Source organism: Salmo trutta, unplaced genomic scaffold (assembly GCF_901001165.1).
Source record: "Salmo trutta unplaced genomic scaffold, fSalTru1.1, whole genome shotgun sequence".
Lineage (NCBI taxonomy): Eukaryota > Metazoa > Chordata > Actinopteri > Salmoniformes > Salmonidae > Salmo > Salmo trutta.
Window position 1 is genome coordinate 639,179 of NW_021822565.1, and position 19,398 is coordinate 658,576.

The 19,398-nt window shown below is 43.4% G+C and overlaps 1 protein-coding gene across 4 annotated transcripts in view; it reads left to right on the plus strand.

Annotated features, from left to right (window-relative positions):
- Positions 1-19,398, plus strand: part of LOC115182686 (multiple C2 and transmembrane domain-containing protein 2) — a gene marked incomplete at its 3' end in the record, with an annotated part of 72,936 nt that overhangs the window by 26,843 nt on the left and 26,695 nt on the right. Inside the window, 6 exon segments of one of the 4 annotated variants that reach the window (XM_029744181.1) lie at positions 4,898-4,957; positions 6,928-7,051; positions 16,968-17,110; positions 17,241-17,317; positions 17,927-18,041; positions 18,374-18,403. In XM_029744181.1, coding sequence (XP_029600041.1) covers positions 4,898-4,957; positions 6,928-7,051; positions 16,968-17,110; positions 17,241-17,317; positions 17,927-18,041; positions 18,374-18,403 — 549 coding nt within the window. 4 annotated transcript variants of the gene reach the window in all.

The following is a 19,398-nucleotide window of genomic DNA, read 5'->3' on the forward strand; positions in this document are numbered from 1 at the left end:
TGGGGATCCATAATAAACCCCAGGAAGAGTAGCTGCTGCCTTGGCACATTATGCTACATGGTCTGGAAAATGCGAAGGCATATTTGGACGATATTTAGTACCATCTGGCCAGAACACCTTCAGAACATTAGGAGTCTGTTCAAGCGTTTTGTGTCTGCCAGCTTGACAGTTAACCTGTCGAAGAAGGAAATCGACCAAGCAACAGTGAAGAATCTCGGGAAGGTGGTGGGCCAAGTTAAAGTCTGACCGCTTAGTAATGGCATAAAAACTAAGCTTGTTTTCTTGTAATTAAAAATGTTTTTGTAAAAGTAATGGAATTGGATTAGTGTGGTGGGTGAAGAATCAAATACTTTAACTTGTATTGCTGCACAAATCCCATTATTGTGGAGTGCCTCCTCTAACAGTATGAATTAGGCTGTTTGAGAAGGTTTGAATCCTAAGAAACCTGCATACACATTGTTGGAAGTACAATAGACCAACACAGCTACTGTCGTCCAAGCTGTGTGCTGTAAAACCTTGGTAGAGCATGGGTGGAGTAGGCATGGTGGTGCTGTAAAACCTTGGTAGAGCATGGGTGGAGTAGGCATGGTGGTGCTGTAAAACCTTGGTAGAGCATGGGTGGAGTAGGCATTGTGGTGCTGTAAAACCTTGGTAGAGCATGGGTGGAGTAGGCATTGTGGTGCTGTAAAACCTTGGTAGAGCATGGGTGGAGTAGGCATTGTGGTGCTGTGAAACCCTTGGTAGAGCATGGGTGGAGTAGGCATTGTGGTGCTGTAAAACCTTGGTAGAGCATGGGTGGAGTAGGCATCGTGGTGCTGTTAAACCTTGGTAGAGCATGGGTGGAGTAGGCATTGTGGTGCTGTGAAACCTTGGTAGAGCATGGGTGGAGTAGGCATTGTGGTGCTGTAAAACCTTGGTAGAGCATGGGTGGAGTAGGCATTGTGGTGCTGTGAAACCTTGGTAGAGCATGGGTGGAGTAGGCATTGTGGTGCTGTGAAACCTTGGTAGAGCATGGGTGGAGTAGGCATTGTGGTGCTGTGAAACCCTTGGTAGAGCATGGGTGGAGTAGGCATTGTGGTGCTGTAAAACCTTGGTAGAGCATGGGTGGAGTAGGCATTGTGGTGCTGTGAAACCTTGGTAGAGCATGGGTGGAGTAGGCATTGTGGTGCTGTGAAACCTTGGTAGAATTAACCACATGATTCTTTGCCTGGTCCCAGATCTGTTGAATTAACCTCATGATTCATAGCCTGGTCCCAGATCTGTTGAATTAACCACATGATTCGTAGCCTGGTCCCAGATCTGTTGAATTAACCTCATGATTCGTAGCCTGGTCCCAGATCTGTTGAATTAACCACATGCTTCTTAGCCTGGTCCCAGATCTGTTGAATTAAACACATGATTCGTAGCCTGGTCCCAGATCTGTTGAATTAACCACATGCTTCTTAGCCTGGTCCCAGATCTGTTGAATTAAACACATGATTCGTAGCCTGGTCCCAGATCTGTTGAATTAACCTCATGATTCTTAGCCTGGTCCCAGATCTGTTTGTGCGATCATTCCAACTCCTTGTCATGTTCGGGAGAATGGAAGGATCTCACAAGCAGACTGGTACTCAGCTTACATGGTTCTGGTGTTGTGAATAGACACAAGGACACAGAAAAGGTCTGAGTAAAGTCATGAGGAAAAAAGACATGGTCTGAATGACTGTTAGACTCAAGGTGATGACGTCCGTTCAGGAGCCTTGAGTTTTAAAAAAACTAAACAACTGATGACCTCTGGGTGGGACCAAGGTCAAAACAAACAGTCCAAATCTATCGAACCCACAACACCATGCTCTACCAACTGAGCCACAGGGAAGGCAGACTAATGACCTCTGGGTGGGGCCGAGGTAAAAACAAACAGTCCAAATCTATCCCAGCCCACTAAAGATCTGCAAGGTTATCTTAAACACACACCCTAATGTTTGTTTGGTTAAACCAGTGTTCAACAACACTAACCAAATATTTAAAGCAGTAAATCATTAGTTAGTTCTGTACTGGGTGTGTTACAGTATGGTTAGAAGCTACATCTGATGTGTATGGAATACTATAGTAGTAGTAGTAGTAGTAGTAGTAGTAGTAGTAGTAGTAGTAGTAGTAGTAGTAGTAGTAATCGGATGTGTATTGAACACTATAGTAGTAGTAGTAGTAGTAGTAGTAGTAGTAGTAATCGGATGTGTATTGAACACTATTATAGTAGTAGTAGTAGTAGTAGTAGTAGTAGTAGTAGTAGTAATCAGATGTGTATTGAACACTATAGTAGTAGTAGTAGTAGTAGTAATCGGATGTGTATTGAACACTATAGTAGTAGTGGTAGTAGTAGTAGTAGTAGTAGTAGTAGTAGTAGTAGTAGTAGTAGTAGTAGTAGTAATCGGATGTGTATTGAACACTATAGTAGTAGTGGTAGTAGTAGTAGTAGTAATCGGATGTGTATTGAACACTGTTGTAGTAGTAGTAGTAGTAGTAGTAGTAATCTGATGTGTATTGAACACTGTAGTAGTAGTAGTAGTAGTAGTAGTAGTAGTAGTAGTAGTAGTAGTAGTAGTAGTAATGTGATGTGTATTGAACACTATAGTAGTAGTAATCTGATGTGTATTGAACACTGTAGTAGTAGTAATCTGATGTGTATTGAACACTATAGTAGTAGTAGTAGTCAGTACAGCAGCAGTAGTCTGTGTTTTAGTCTAACAGTACAGCGGCGCTGTGTTTTAGTCTTACAGTACAGCCGCAGTAGTTTGTCAGTTTTGTGTCTTTGGCATCATTAAAGGTGAAGACTTATTTCATCAAATCACTTCTCTGTAATTATTATTACGTGATTAAAATAATCATGTTCATTTAATTAACTAGGAATTCGGGGCACCATGGAAAATCTTCAGATTACAAAGTTATAATTTTCCGAATATAACTCAGATATTTTAATATCTGATCAATTAGTCTTCTATTAATGAATTATTCTTTACCTCAAGTTAGTCTCATTTCAAACATTGTAGAATTGTTGTTTATCTGCACGAACCCAGCCTTAACCATGAATCATCCATACACCATTTGGCTTAATCATTTATTTACTAACTAACTAAATAATCACAGAAATACATAAACCCACAAACAGTAGATATGGTTACTAACAATGATAGGGAAGATTCCCTAGTGGGCTGAGCCGATATGACGGCTTGGTGGACAAAGGGAAGTGGGTGTGGACTGAGAAAGGAGCGGGAAAGACAGAAGGGATCACTACACACAGGTGATCATTATATTCATTGAAATGCTAATCCTTTGCACATGAAAGCTCACTCATTCAGGAATAATTGCAATCACTATATTTACGCCCATATGTCGTTGTGAGCTTCTCTGTTGGAATCGTCGGTCCGTCTGCTGGAGAGTCAGTTCATCAGAGAGTGGTTGTAGGTCGACCGGCGGCTCCTGATAGTGTCTGTTGTAATGGGTACGTCAGGCGTCCATTGTTCTTAGGATAGATGTTTCAGCAGTTGTCACTATTCACGATCACAGCTCCTGCTGTGGGTTTGTTCAGTCTGAAGAGGCTTTCCTCAGGAGGGTTTTTTTATTCGTAACAGTCTGAAGAGGATTTCCTCAGGAGGGGGTTTTATTCGTAACAATAGAAAAGGGCGGTTCCATGATGCCAGATCATATCTGCGCTCACGGGGGCGTGGCCGCTGACTAGTTAAATCTCACGGGGGCGTGGCCAATGACTAGTTAAATCTCACGGGGGCGTGGCCGCTGACTAGTTCAATCTCACGGGGGCGTGGCCGCTGACTAGTTCAACTTTACAGAGAATAAAATTCTCTCAAAATTAAAGGTTAACATCACATTACAACATTTCACAAATAGTTTAATCTTTACTCATTCATTTTATACAAGAATTAGATGCAAACCCTCATAATTGAAAAATGTACACATTCAGAGATTTAGTTCTGTGTGTTTCCTGTCCTCCATGAGGTCACCAAATGAAACACTCGTCATAACCGTCTCTTAAGTGTCCACGGAGCATCCCACACTCTCAAAGGTGGACATATTGTTTAAAACTCCCATTTTGGGGGATTTAGGAGTTTGGTCCAGTGAAATCCCTTGTTCTCTCTGTGTTCTCTCTCTCTCTCTCTGCATGACCAGGGGAAGAGAATCTCCGCCAGGAATGTATGGCCTGAGATAACAGAACCTGGGTGTAGGAGAGATTCTCTCTCTCTCTGAGGGGGAAGCCACGATATACACCCAGAAAGGGCCACGTCATGACATAAGCTACAAAGAAGGAAGTCAAATTGTTCAAGTCATTAATCCCAGTTGTGTGGTTTATCATTCTTTGTATCCCGCAGCAGAGGAATGTTTCATAACTACATGGACACGGAGAGAGTATAATCCAGGACAGGAAACACAAGAGACTGGCTGACAAGCACCGGCTATAGTTTACAGGTTTAGGATCGTCATTTGATCACTCGTTTTTGTTGCTGGACATTTTCCTGCATGGCAGGAGATGCAGATGAGCTTGATGGTCTACGTAAATGAACTGAAACCCCCACATGAACACATGATTATATTAACAGCATTGCACTTTTCATCTAGCCTACTTCCGGCCAGCTAATAGCCTAACCACCGATCAAGCAACATTATCGACTAAACTTTCAAATCCTGTTGCTGCAGGATTATTTTTCTCTTGCAATATAGGTCAAAGTTCCTACATCTGTATAGATGTACTTCCAACATGTTACATGGACTTGATCTGAAAATCTTACTGTCATTGTTTCTTTCAGGTTTTGTTTCTGGTAACATCATGGTATTACAGGATAATACTGTATCTTGTGGGTTATGACTGTTGTGTTTGTTAATGGAATGAACATGTCTGTCTCAACAGCAGAACGGTGACAGCCATGACCTTGAGACCCAAACATCACAAGACACGGAGAACAACAGTGTAAGTTCTAAATCACAGCAGTCTACCTCCTGGTCCCTAATGGACACTGTACCACAGCACCGCCTGGTCCCTAATGGACACTGTACCACAGCACCGCCTGGTCCCTAATGGACACTGTACCACAGCAGTCTAACGCCTGGTCCCTAATGGACACTGTATCACAGCACCGCCTGGTCCCTAATGGACACTGTATCACAGCACCGCCTGGTCCCTAATGGACACTGTACCACAGCAGTCTAACTCCTGGTCCCTAATGGACACTGTACCACAGAGGTCTAACACTGCGTCCCAGATGGACGAGTTAGAGCTCTGAGCTGGTCTGGTCAGGGTTATAGAGTTAGAGCTCTGAGCTGGTCTGGACAGGGTTATAGAGTTAGAGGGTTAGAGCTCTGAGCTGGACTGGTCTGGGATATAGAGTTAGAGCTCTGAGCTGGTCTGGTCAGGGTTATAGCGTTAGAGCTCTGGACTGGTCTGGGTTATAGAGTTAGAGCTCTGAGCTGGTCTGGTCAGGGTTATAGAGTTAGAGCTCTGAGCTGGTCTGGTCAGGGTTATAGAGTTAGAGCTCTGGTCTGGTCAGGGTTATAGAGTTAGAGCTCTGAGCTGGTCTGGTCAGGGTTATAGAGTTAGAGCTCTGAGCTGGTCTGGACAGGGTTATAGATTTAGAGCTCTGAGCTGGTCTGGTCTGGACAGGGTCAAGGTTAGAGGGATAGAAGGTTAGAGCTCTGGTCTGGTCAGGGTTATAGAGTTAGAACTCTGGTCTGGTCAGGGTTATAGAGGTAGCTCTGAGCTGGTCTGGTCAGGTCAGGGTTATAGAGGTAGAGCTCTGAGCTGGTCAGGTCAGGGTTATAGAGTTAGAGCTCTGAGCTGGTCTGGTCTGGACAGGGTCAGGGTTAGAGGGATAGAGCTCTGAGCTGGACTGGTCTGGACAGGGTTAGAGGGTTAGAGCTCTGAGCTGGACTGGTCTTGTCTGGATGGGGTCAGTAACTGGCTCTAACCCACTAATTTGAAGGGGTGCCCACATACTTTGGTACGTATAGTGTAGCAACATAAAGTGTCTCAGTAGGGCCACGAGCCAGAACAGTTTCAATACGCCTTGTCATCACTCTTAGTAAAAGGTGCTATGTAGAACCGTCGAGGGTTCTTCGGCTGTCCCCATTGGAGAACTCTTTGAAGAACCCTTGAAGGTTGCAGGTAGAACCCTTTTTGTTCCAGGTAGAACCCTTTTGGGTTCCATGTAGAACCTTTTATACAGAGGGTTCTACCTGAAACCAAAAAGGGTTCTACCTGGAACCTAAAAGGGTTCTTCCTGGAACCTAAAAGGGTTCTTCCTGGAACCTAAAAGGGTTCTCCCTGGAACCTAAAAGGGTTCTACCTGAAACCTAAAAGGGTTCTACCTGAAACCTAAAAGGGTTCTTCCTGGAACCAAAAAGGGTTCTCCTGTGGGGAAACCCTTTTGGAACTCTCTTCTCTACGAGTGTAGGTTCTACAAGTGTCTGGAACTCTATTGGAGGGATGCGACACCATTCTTCCATAATAAATTCCATAATTTGTTGTTTTGTTGATGGTGGTAGAAAACGCTGTCTCAGGCGCCTCTCCTGAATCTCCCATAAATGTTCAACTGGGTTGAGATCTCGTGACTGAGACACAAACATCCTTTAACCCCCCTGTGTTCCTTTGAGACCCCTCTTTCAAAGTCACGGAGATCTCTTCTTGTAGCCATGGAAGCCAAAATATTGGGCTGGACGTTTTCTACATGACCCTAAGCATGATGGGATGTGTTAATTGCTTGAATCACACCTGTGATAACTGCTTTCAATATACTTTGTATCCCTCATTTGCTCCAGTGTTTCCGTTATTTTGGTCAGTTCACTGTTTGTATGGAAGTCTACCCAGCTGTGGTTTATTCTGGAGAATCCAGGACTAATGAATGTATAAATATAAAGTGACCCTTCGTCTATGTACTCCAACAGTTTGAGATGGGGAGTCCTACTGAGATGCTGAGTGTATCAGGCAGCACCAGAGAGTCCCAGAGGTCCTACCTCCTCTCTATCAATCTGAAGGAGGGACGCAACCTGGTCATCAGAGACCGCTGTGGTAACACTGTTATTACACTTCATAACACTTCATAAACATCAAACCTGGTCATCAGAGACCGCTGTGGTAACACTGTTATTACACTTCATAACACTTCATAACACATCAAACCTGGTCATTGGAGACCTCTGTGGTAACACTGTTATTGTACTTCATAACACTTCATAACACATCAAACCTGGTCATTGGAGACCTCTGTGGTAACACTGTTATTGTACTTCATAACACTTCATAACACATCAAACCTGGTCATTGGAGACCTCTGTGGTAACACTGTTATTGTACTTCATAACACTTCATAACACATCAAACCTGGTCATTGGAGACCGCTGTGGTAACACTGTTATTATACTTCATAACACATAACACCTGGTCATTAGAGACCTCTGTGGTAAGCCTTTTGGAGTGGGTCTGTGGACTTTTCCATGTTTGAGTTTGAGTTTATTTTATTTTTACAGGGACAGTGCACATTAATCAACGTTTCAGTAAAAGTGCCGGTTTTAGCCAGCCGGCTAATTTTCAACCACAGTCCCTGGGCAGGTTATTAAAAACAATTACAATATAAACAATCATAGAACAGTGAGCACACGCAGAGTAACATAGGACAAACAAGACATAGCATACAGACAGAGCAACATAGAACAAAAAGCAACAAGACAAAATCCATAAAAACAACAAAATGTTTCCACACCTCACAAGCTACAGACAATAGACAACTTGGAAAGCGGCAATACACAGCTAGGGATTATGTTCACAAATCTGATTGACCTTTAGCCATGTCTTCATGCATTTTGTGAAAGTGTGATATGTGGTGCAGTTATGTGTGTCTGATGGCAGTGTATTCCAGACATGGGACGCTCTCACAGAGAAAGCGGATTTACTAAAGGTGCTTTTCCTTAAGGGAACTATACAGTCACCTCTCATGGCAGACCTTGTGGATCTGCTGCCATATGTTTGGATTTTCTGTTTAACAAAAATACTGAGTGGAGGGGGAGCTAGGCCATTTAGGATCTTGAATACAAGACATGCGTCGGTGTATTGCACCAGATTTTCCCAACTCAGGAGCTCCTGCTTTCTGAGGATGTAACAGTGATGATGGCTATTGGGCTTCCTATCGAGCACTTTGAGAGCCTGTTTGTAGACAGACTGAATAGGTTTTAATGTTGTATAGCAAGCTTGGGCTCAACTAGTCAAGCAGTATGTTAAGTGGGGGAGTATCATCGATTTGAAGTACAGTCTTGCTACCTCTGTGGTCAAACAATTTCGTATAAATCGGAAATTAGCTAGGTTGAATTTGGTTATTTGAATGACCTTTTTCACATGCTTTTTAAAAGAGAGGTTGGAATCAAGTATGATTCCATGTAAATATTGAAGTCACCAAAAATGTGAATATTATCTGCCATGACTACAAGGTCCGATAGGAATCCAGGGAACTCAGTGAGGAATGCTGTATAGGGCCCAGGAGGCCTGTAAACAGTAGCTATAAAAAGTGATTGAGTAGGCTGCATAGATTTCATGCCTAGAAGCTCAAAAAAATTAAAACCGCAGTCATAAAAATTAAAAAAATATATAGGGGATGTAGTCACTAGTGTAACCAGGAGACGCCTCATTTAACACAGTAAATTCATCAGGCTTAAGCCATGTTTCAATCAGGCCAATCACATCAAGATTATGTTCATTGACTATAACTGCCTTGGAAGTGAGGGATCTAACATTAAGTAACCCTATTTTGAGATGTGAGGTATCACGATCTCTTTCAATAATGGCAGGAATGGAGGAGGTCTTTATTCCAGTGAGATAGCTAAGGCGAACACGGACATGTTTAATTTTGCCCAACCTAGATCGAGGCACAGACACCGTCTCAATGGGGAAAGCTGAGCTGACTACACTGACTATGCTAGTGGCAGACTCCACTAAGCTGGCAGGCTGGCTAACAGCCTGCTGCCTGGCCTGCACCCTATTTCATTGTGGAGCTATAGGAGTTAGAGCCCTGTCTATGTTCGTAGATAAGATGAGAGCACCCCTCCAGCTAGGATGGAGTCCGTCACTCCTCAACAGGCCAGGCTTGGTCCTGTTTGTGGGGGCCAAAGATTGTTACTCGATGCCGACACATCTTTCTAGCTGATTTACACACTGAGCTATGTTGCGCTTTGTGACCTCTGGCTGTTTCACCCTAACATCGTTGGTGCCGACGTGGATAACAATATCTCTATACTCTCTACACTCGCCAATTTTAGCTTTAGCCAGCACCGTCTTTAGATTAGCCTTAACGTCGGTAGCCCTGCCCCCTGGTAAACAGTGTATGATCGTTGAATGATTAGTTTTAAGTCTAATACTGCAGGTAATGGAGTCGCCAATGACTAGGGTGTTCAATTTGTCAGAGATAATGGTGAGAGGCTTCGGCGTCTCAGACCCCTTAACGGGAGGAGCAGAGACCAGAGATGGCTCAGCCTCACACCCCATAACGGGAGGAGTAGAGAAGGCTCAGCCTCTGACCCCGTAACGGGAGGAGGAGAGACCAGAGAAGGCTCAGACCCCGTAACGGGAGGAGTAGAGACCAGAGAAGGCTCAGCCTCAGACCCTATAACGGGAGGAGGAGAGACCAGAGAAGGCTCAGACCCCGTAACGGGAGGAGTAGAGACCAGAGAAGGCTCAGCATCAGACCCCGTAACGGGTGGAGTAGAGGCCAGAGAAGGATCGGCCTCAGACCCCGTAACGGGAGGAGGAGAGACCTGAGATGGCTCGGTCTCAGACTCGTTGCTTAACGGGGAGAACCGGTTGAAAGTTTCTGTCGGCTGAATGAGCGACACCGGTTGAGCATTCCTACAGCGTTTCCTTCCAGAAGCCATGAGAAAGTTGTCCGGCTGCGGGGACCGTGCGAGGGGGATTTATACTAACGTTACTATCTGTACTTACTGGTGGCACAGACGCAGTTTCATCCTTCCCTACACTGAAATCACCCTTACATAACGATTGCATCTGAAGCTGGGCTTGCAACACGTCTATCCTCACCATAAGGCGATAGTTCTCCTTTATAACACGACTACAGCGACTGCATTGAGAAGGCATAGTGTTAATGGTACTACTAAGCTTTTTCGGATGGTGGAAGTCGTGCCTTGTACACGGAACAAAAATACAAATGTCTAGAGTAGTGGAGATATTGACTCCGTGTCTAGAGTAGTGGAGGTATTGACTCCATGTCTAGAGTAGTGGAGATATTGACTCCGTGTCTAGAGTAGTGGAGATATTGACTCCATGTCTAGAGTAGTGGAGGTATTGACTCCATGTCTAGAGTAGTGGAGATATTGACTCCGTGTCTAGAGTAGTGGAGGTATTGACTCCATGTCTAGAGTAGTGGAGGTATTGACTCCATGTCTAGAGTAGTGGAGATATTGACTCCGTCTAGAGTAGTGGAGATATTGACTCCATGTCTAGAGTAGTTGAGATATTGACTACATGTCTAGAGTAGTGGAGATATTGACCACATGTCTAGAGTAGTGGAGATATTGACTACATGTCTAGAGTAGTGGAGATATTGACTACATGTCTAGAGTAGTGGAGATATTGACTCCATGTCTAGAGTAGTGTAGATATTGACTCCATGTCTAGAGTAGTGGAGATATTGACTCCATGTCTAGAGTAGTGGAGATATTGACTCCATGTCTAGAGTAGTGGAGATATTGACTCCATGTCTAGAGTAGTGGAGAGTAGTGGAGATATTGACTCCATGTCTAGAGTAGTGGAGGTATTGACTCCATGTCTAGAGTAGTGGAGATATTGACTCCGTGTCTAGAGTAGTGGAGATATTGACTCCGTGTCTAGAGTAGTGGAGATATTGACTCCGTGTCTAGAGTAGTGGAGGTATTGACTCCATGTCTAGAGTAGTGGAGATATTGACTCCATGTCTAGAGTAGTGGAGGTATTGACTCCATGTCTAGAGTAGTGGAGATATTGACTCCGTGTCTAGAGTAGTGGAGATATTGACTCCATGTCTAGAGTAGTGGAGATATTGACTCCATGTCTAGAGTAGTGGAGGTATTGACTCCATGTCTAGAGTAGTGGAGATATTGACTCCGTGTCTAGAGTAGTGGAGGTATTGACTCCATGTCTAGAGTAGTGGAGGTATTGACTCCATGTCTAGAGTAGTGGAGATATTGACTCCGTGTCTAGAGTAGTGGAGGTATTGACTCCATGTCTAGAGTAGTGGAGATATTGACTCCATGTCTAGAGTAGTGGAGATATTGACTCCATGTCTAGAGTAGTGGAGATATTGACTCCATGTCTAGAGTAGTGGAGATATTGACTCCATGTCTAGAGTAGTTGAGATATTGACTACATGTCTAGAGTAGTGGAGATATTGACTCCATGTCTAGAGTAGTGTAGATATTGACTCCATGTCTAGAGTAGTGGAGATATTGACTCCATGTCTAGAGTAGTGGAGAGTAGTGGAGATATTGACTCCATGTCTAGAGTAGTGGAGGTATTGACTCCATGTCTATAGTAGTGGAGGTATTGACTCCATGTCTAGAGTAGTGGAGATATTGACTCCGTGTCTAGAGTAGTGGAGATATTGACTCCATGTCTAGAGTAGTGGAGATATTGACTCCATGTCTAGAGTAGTGGAGATATTGACTCCATGTCTAGAGTAGTGGAGGTATTGACTCCATGTCTAGAGTAGTGGAGATATTGACTCCATGTCTAGAGTAGTGGAGGTATTGACTCCATGTCTATAGTAGTGGAGGTATTGACTCCATGTCTAGAGTAGTGGAGATATTGACTCCGTGTCTAGAGTAGTGGAGATATTGACTCCATGTCTAGAGTAGTGGAGGTATTGACTCCATGTCTAGAGTAGTGGAGATATTGACTCCATGTCTAGAGTAGTGGAGGTATTGACTCCATGTCTAGAGTAGTGGAGATATTGACTCCGTGTCTAGAGTAGTGGAGATATTGACTCCATGTCTAGAGTAGTGGAGGTATTGACTCCATGTCTAGAGTAGTGGAGGTATTGACTCCATGTCTAGAGTAGTGGAGATATTGACTCCGTGTCTAGAGTAGTGGAGGTATTGACTCCATGTCTAGAGTAGTGGAGATATTGACTCCGTGTCTAGAGTAGTGGAGGTATTGACTCCATGTCTAGAGTAGTGGAGATATTGACTCCGTCTAGAGTAGTGGAGATATTGACTCCATGTCTAGAGTAGTTGAGATATTGACTACATGTCTAGAGTAGTGGAGATATTGACTCCATGTCTAGAGTAGTGGAGATATTGACTCCATGTCTAGAGTAGTGTAGATATTGACTCCATGTCTAGAGTAGTGTAGATATTGACTCCATGTCTAGAGTAGTGGAGATATTGACTCCATGTCTAGAGTAGTGGAGATATTGACTCCATGTCTAGAGTAGTGGAGAGTAGTGGAGATATTGACTCCATGTCTAGAGTAGTGGAGGTATTGACTCCATGTCTATAGTAGTGGAGGTATTGACTCCATGTCTAGAGTAGTGGAGATATTGACTCCGTGTCTAGAGTAGTGGAGATATTGACTCCATGTCTAGAGTAGTGGAGGTATTGACTCCATGTCTAGAGTAGTGGAGATATTGACCCCGTGTCTAGAGTAGTGGAGATATTGACTCCATGTCTAGAGTAGTGGAGGTATTGACTCCGTGTCTAGAGTAGTGGAGGTATTGACTCCATGTCTAGAGTAGTGGAGATATTGACTCCGTGTCTAGAGTAGTGGAGATATTGACTCCATGTCTAGAGTAGTGGAGGTATTGACTCCATGTCTAGAGTAGTGGAGGTATTGACTCCATGTCTAGAGTAGTGGAGATATTGACTCCATGTCTAGAGTAGTGGAGATATTGACTCCATGTCTAGAGTAGTGGAGATATTGACTCCATGTCTAGAGTAGTGGAGATATTGACTCCATGTCTAGAGTAGTGGAGATATTGACTCCATGTCTAGAGTAGTGGAGATATTGACTCCATGTCTAGGGTAGTGAAGAGTAGTGGAGATATTGACTCCATGTCTAGAGTAGTGGAGATATTGACTCCATGTCTAGAGTAGTGGAGATATTGACTCCATGTCTAGAGTAGTGGAGAGTAGTGGAGATATTGACTCCATGTCTAGAGTAGTGGAGATATTGACTCCATGTCTAGAGTAGTGGAGATATTGACTCCGTGTCTAGAGTAGTGGAGATATTGACTCCATGTCTAGAGTAGTGGTGATATTGACTCCATGTCTAGAGTAGTGGAGATATTGACTCCATGTCTAGAGTAGTGGAGATATAGTGTAGATATTGACTCCATGTCTAGAGTAGTGGAGATATTGACTCCATGTCTAGAGTAGTGGAGGTATTGACTCCATGTCTAGAGTAGTGGAGGTATTGACTCCATGTCTAGAGTAGTGGAGATATTGACTCCATGTCTAGAGTAGTGGAGCTATTGACTCCATGTCTAGAGTAGTGGAGCTATTGACTCCATGTCTAGAGTAGTGGAGATATTGACTCCATGTCTAGAGTAGTGGAGATATTGACTCCATGTCTAGAGTAGTGGAGATATAGTGTAGATATTGACTCCATGTCTAGAGTAGTGGAGATATTGACTCCATGTCTAGAGTAGTGGAGGTATTGACTCCATGTCTAGAGTAGTGGAGGTATTGACTCCATGTCTAGAGTAGTGGAGATATTGACTCCATGTCTAGAGTAGTGGAGCTATTGACTCCATGTCTAGAGTAGTGGAGCTATTGACTCCATGTCTAGAGTAGTGGAGCTATTGACTCCATGTCTAGAGTAGTGGAGCTATTGACTCCGTGTCTAGAGTAGTGGAGCTATTGACTCCGTGTCTAGAGTAGTGGAGATATTGACTCCGTGTCTAGAGTAGTGGAGATATTGACTCCGTGTCTAGAGTAGTGGAGATATTGACTCCGTGTCTAGAGTAGTGGAGATATTGACTCCGTGTCTAGAGTAGTGGAGATATTGACTCCGTGTCTAGAGTAGTGGAGATATTGACTCCGTGTCTAGAGTAGTGGAGATATTGACTCCGTGTCTAGAGTAGTGGAGATATTGACTCCGTGTCTAGAGTAGTGGAGATATTGACTCCATGTCTAGAGTAGTGGAGATATTGACTCCATGTCTAGAGTAGTGGAGATATTGACTCCATGTCTAGAGTAGTGGAGATATTGACTCCATGTCTAGAGTAGTGGAGATATTGACTCCATGTCTAGAGTAGTGGAGATATTGACTCCATGTCTAGAGTAGTGGAGGTATTGACTCCATGTCTAGAGTAGTGGAGATATTGACCCCGTGTCTAGAGTAGTGGAGATATTGACTCCATGTCTAGAGTAGTGGAGGTATTGACTCCGTGTCTAGAGTAGTGGAGGTATTGACTCCATGTCTAGAGTAGTGGAGATATTGACTCCGTGTCTAGAGTAGTGGAGATATTGACTCCATGTCTAGAGTAGTGGAGAGTAGTGGAGATATTGACTCCATGTCTAGAGTAGTGGAGATATTGACTCCATGTCTAGAGTAGTGGAGATATTGACTCCGTGTCTAGAGTAGTGGAGATATTGACTCCATGTCTAGAGTAGTGGTGATATTGACTCCATGTCTAGAGTAGTGGAGATATTGACTCCATGTCTAGAGTAGTGGAGATATAGTGTAGATATTGACTCCATGTCTAGAGTAGTGGAGATATTGACTCCATGTCTAGAGTAGTGGAGGTATTGACTCCATGTCTAGAGTAGTGGAGGTATTGACTCCATGTCTAGAGTAGTGGAGATATTGACTCCATGTCTAGAGTAGTGGAGCTATTGACTCCATGTCTAGAGTAGTGGAGCTATTGACTCCATGTCTAGAGTAGTGGAGATATTGACTCCATGTCTAGAGTAGTGGAGATATTGACTCCATGTCTAGAGTAGTGGAGATATAGTGTAGATATTGACTCCATGTCTAGAGTAGTGGAGATATTGACTCCATGTCTAGAGTAGTGGAGGTATTGACTCCATGTCTAGAGTAGTGGAGGTATTGACTCCATGTCTAGAGTAGTGGAGATATTGACTCCATGTCTAGAGTAGTGGAGCTATTGACTCCATGTCTAGAGTAGTGGAGGTATTGACTCCATGTCTAGAGTAGTGGAGGTATTGACTCCATGTCTAGAGTAGTGGAGATATTGACTCCATGTCTAGAGTAGTGGAGCTATTGACTCCATGTCTAGAGTAGTGGAGCTATTGACTCCATGTCTAGAGTAGTGGAGATATTGACTCCATGTCTAGAGTAGTGGAGATATTGACTCCATGTCTAGAGTAGTGGAGATATAGTGTAGATATTGACTCCATGTCTAGAGTAGTGGAGATATTGACTCCATGTCTAGAGTAGTGGAGGTATTGACTCCATGTCTAGAGTAGTGGAGGTATTGACTCCATGTCTAGAGTAGTGGAGATATTGACTCCATGTCTAGAGTAGTGGAGCTATTGACTCCATGTCTAGAGTAGTGGAGCTATTGACTCCATGTCTAGAGTAGTGGAGCTATTGACTCCATGTCTAGAGTAGTGGAGCTATTGACTCCATGTCTAGAGTAGTGGAGATATTGACTCCGTGTCTAGAGTAGTGGAGATATTGACTCCGTGTCTAGAGTAGTGGAGATATTGACTCCGTGTCTAGAGTAGTGGAGATATTGACTCCGTGTCTAGAGTAGTGGAGATATTGACTCCGTGTCTAGAGTAGTGGAGATATTGACTCCGTGTCTAGAGTAGTGGAGATATTGACTCCGTGTCTAGAGTAGTGGAGATATTGACTCCGTGTCTAGAGTAGTGGAGATATTGACTCCGTGTCTAGAGTAGTGGAGATATTGACTCCGTGTCTAGAGTAGTGGAGATATTGACTCCATGTCTAGAGTAGTGGAGATATTGACTCCATGTCTAGAGTAGTGGAGATATTGACTCCATGTCTAGAGTAGTGGAGATATTGACTCCATGTCTAGAGTAGTGGAGATATTGACTCCATGTCTAGAGTAGTGGAGATATTGACTCCATGTCTAGAGTAGTGGAGATATTGACTCCATGTCTAGAGTAGTGGAGATATTGACTCCATGTCTAGAGTAGTGGAGGTATTGACTCCATGTCTAGAGTAGTGGAGATATTGTCTTCTCTTAACAGTTGACGGTTTTCACCGTTGCTCTTCTGAATGTTGCATCATGGATAATACTGAGTTGTCATGACTGGTTATCTCAGGAAACTGTGCTGTCTCACATTGAGCCCATCGTCAAAACCACTTCCTCTGGAAGAAACTTTCTCAGTACTGAGACATGACTTGAGGTGTGAGCCAGAAGATGACTGAATGTAGAGAAACTCTCTCAGTACTGAGACATGACTTGAGGTGTGAGCCAGAAGATGACTGAATGTAGAGAAACTCTCTCAGTACTGAGACATGACTTGAGGTGTGAGCCAGAAGATGACTGAATGTAGAGAAACTCTCTCAGTACTGAGACATGACTTGAGGTGTGAGCCAGAAGATGACTGAATGTAGAGAAACTTTCTCAGTACTGAGACATGACTTGAGGTGTGAGCCAGAAGATGACTGAATGTAGAGTAGTGAGTATACCGACGTTGTGTTGAGATTGAGAGGAATCGTGTTTTTCTTCCTGACTCTCTCAGTGAAATCTCTTCCTGCTTATTGTTTGCATTCCATGAATCATTAGTCAAGTCCCGTTTATTAGTCATATGCACAGGAGACACATGTTACAGTACAAGGAAATGGTGACTACAAGTTCAATCTCACCAACCACCCAATCTCAGTGCAGACACACTAACCACAAGGCCACTGAGGCCACCCTATAATAATGACATTAAATCAGGCCCGTAATGTATGATGAAGCCATTCGTCCGCTCATCGAGATATTCCATCTCCATGTTTTGTCCGTTCTCAGGTACAAGTGATCCTTATGTGAAGTTTAAACTGGACGGGAAGACACTATACAAGAGCAAAGTGGTTTACAAGAACCTCAACCCGACGTGGAACGAGTCCTTCTCTTTCCCTGTCAGAGACCTGGACCAGAGACTGTATATTAAGGTAAGGGGTTTCGGACAGACCCCGTGTGTTAGGGCCTCAGTAGGGGCCATTCTGATCAGAAGAGTGTTTCTGCTCTTTGTTCTGTTTCACTCTTTATTAATTACCCATCTTTACCTGGTCTACGTTGCAGGTGTATGACCGGGATTTGACCATGGATGACTTCATGGGATCCAGCTATGTTCTCCTCACTGATCTGGAGATGGAAAAGTGAGTGACACATTTTTTTAAAATGTCTTCAATTTTCAGGAGATGATGATTTATTGTTTTGTTGTAACTCTGGCAGCAGGTCACCTAGAGGTTAGAGAGGCAGCAACCAGAGCTAGTCTCTGTTTCTACTGGAATATCATCAATAAAGTAATCTTATACATTTAAAAACATTAACACGTGGTGTGTGTGTGTGTGTGTGTGTGTGTGTGTGTCTACCAGTTACACACGTCAGTACAGACACACAAGTATTCTGATGCCGTTAATGTTGTCAATACGAAAATAACACTGATTCTCTCCAACCTGGCATTTCTTCATAATGAGACAGATTCTCTCCAACCTGGCATTTCTTCATAATGAGACAGATTCTCTCCAACCTGGCATTTCTTCATAATCAGACAGATCCTCTCCAACCTGGCATTTCTTCATAATGAGACAGATCCTCTCCAACCTGGCATTTCTTCATAATGAGACAGATTCTCTCCAACCTGGCATTTCTTGTTCATGTTTTATGCTAAGCTAACCCAGGCTAACGGAACCATGTTTTATGCTAAGCTAACCCAGGCTAACTGAACCATGTTTTATGCTAAGCTAATCCTGTTGTATACCCAGGGTGTGTGAGCTGTCCGTGCGTCTGGACGACCCCAACAGTCTGGAGGAGGACATGGGAGTCATCATGCTGGACATGTCTCTCTCTCTTAGGGATAGAGACAACGAGAGGAACTCTGTAAGGAACTAGACAATACAATATACCATATCTAACCGGCTTGGGGTCAATTCCTTTTCAGTTCAGTCAATTCAGGAAGTAAACTGAAATTCAAATTCCATTTGTTTCTCATAGAGAAGCTTTGAAGAAAATGAGAATTGGAATGTGTTTTTTTACTTCCTGATTTGACTGAGTTTGATGGAATTGACCCCAGCTATGATGGTCTACCATATGTTTTGACATATTCTACAGATAAACGTGCATGTTTTTGTTCCTCTACTAACTGTGACAGTGTGTTGATCTGTTGTGCTTGTAACCTGCATGTACTTGTTGCCTGCATGTACCTGTTTCAGAGGTGGCCTAAGAGGAAGAGGAGTATCAGGGTAAGTCATCCCAAGAAATCCACTCTAGTGTTCTGGCACCACTATTTAATCACTAAGGATCCACTCTAGTGTACTGACACCACTATTTAATCAGGATCCACTCTAGTGTACTGACACCACTATTTAATCAATAGGATCCACTCTAGTGTACTGACACCACTATTTAATCAGGATCCACTCTAGTGTACTGACACCACTATTTAATCAATAGGATCCACTCTAGTGTACTGACACCACTATTTAATCAGGATCCACTCTAGTGTACTGACACCACTATTTAATCAGGATCCACTCTAGTGTTCTGGCACCACTATTTAATCACTAAGGATCCACTCTAGTGTACTGACACCACTATTTAATCAGGATCCAAAACTGACAGTTTTTCATTGAAACGATTAATTTGTTTGAACTGAATCAGTCCCATAAAGCTGGACGTTGTTATTCTATTTCTACACTAGAGGGCAGTATACCACCAAGACACCGTTCAGTGTTTTACAATAAGTTGCTGCCACAACCCTACTAATAACTTAAATAAACGATGTGTTGTCTGATTTGATGATGTTAAAGTCAAATGTAGCCGGTTGGTTCTATTTCTTTGCAGTATGTCGTCCTCCGCTGTGTGCGTACGATATGAAACAGATTTAAACATCCGTTTTCATTAAGCTCCGTTACAGCCGGAAGATCATTGCTCTGAGACAGGGCCCTCGTCCCAAATGGCACCTTATTCCCTATGGTGCCTGGTCTAAAGTAGTGCACTACACGAGAATAGGGTACCATTTGTGCCACAGCTTAATCTACTGAACTGAATAGGAGCTTAATGTATTTCTCTGCAGCTGTCAGTTTTCTCTTGATGTAAAGCTCACCCTAATTATCTTAGAGCAGATGAGTTTTAGGCTGTGTCCCGAACAGCTCCCTATTCCCTATATAGTGCACTACTTTAGACCAGATCATTAAGGCACCCTATTCCCTTTATAGTGCACTACTTTAGACCAGAT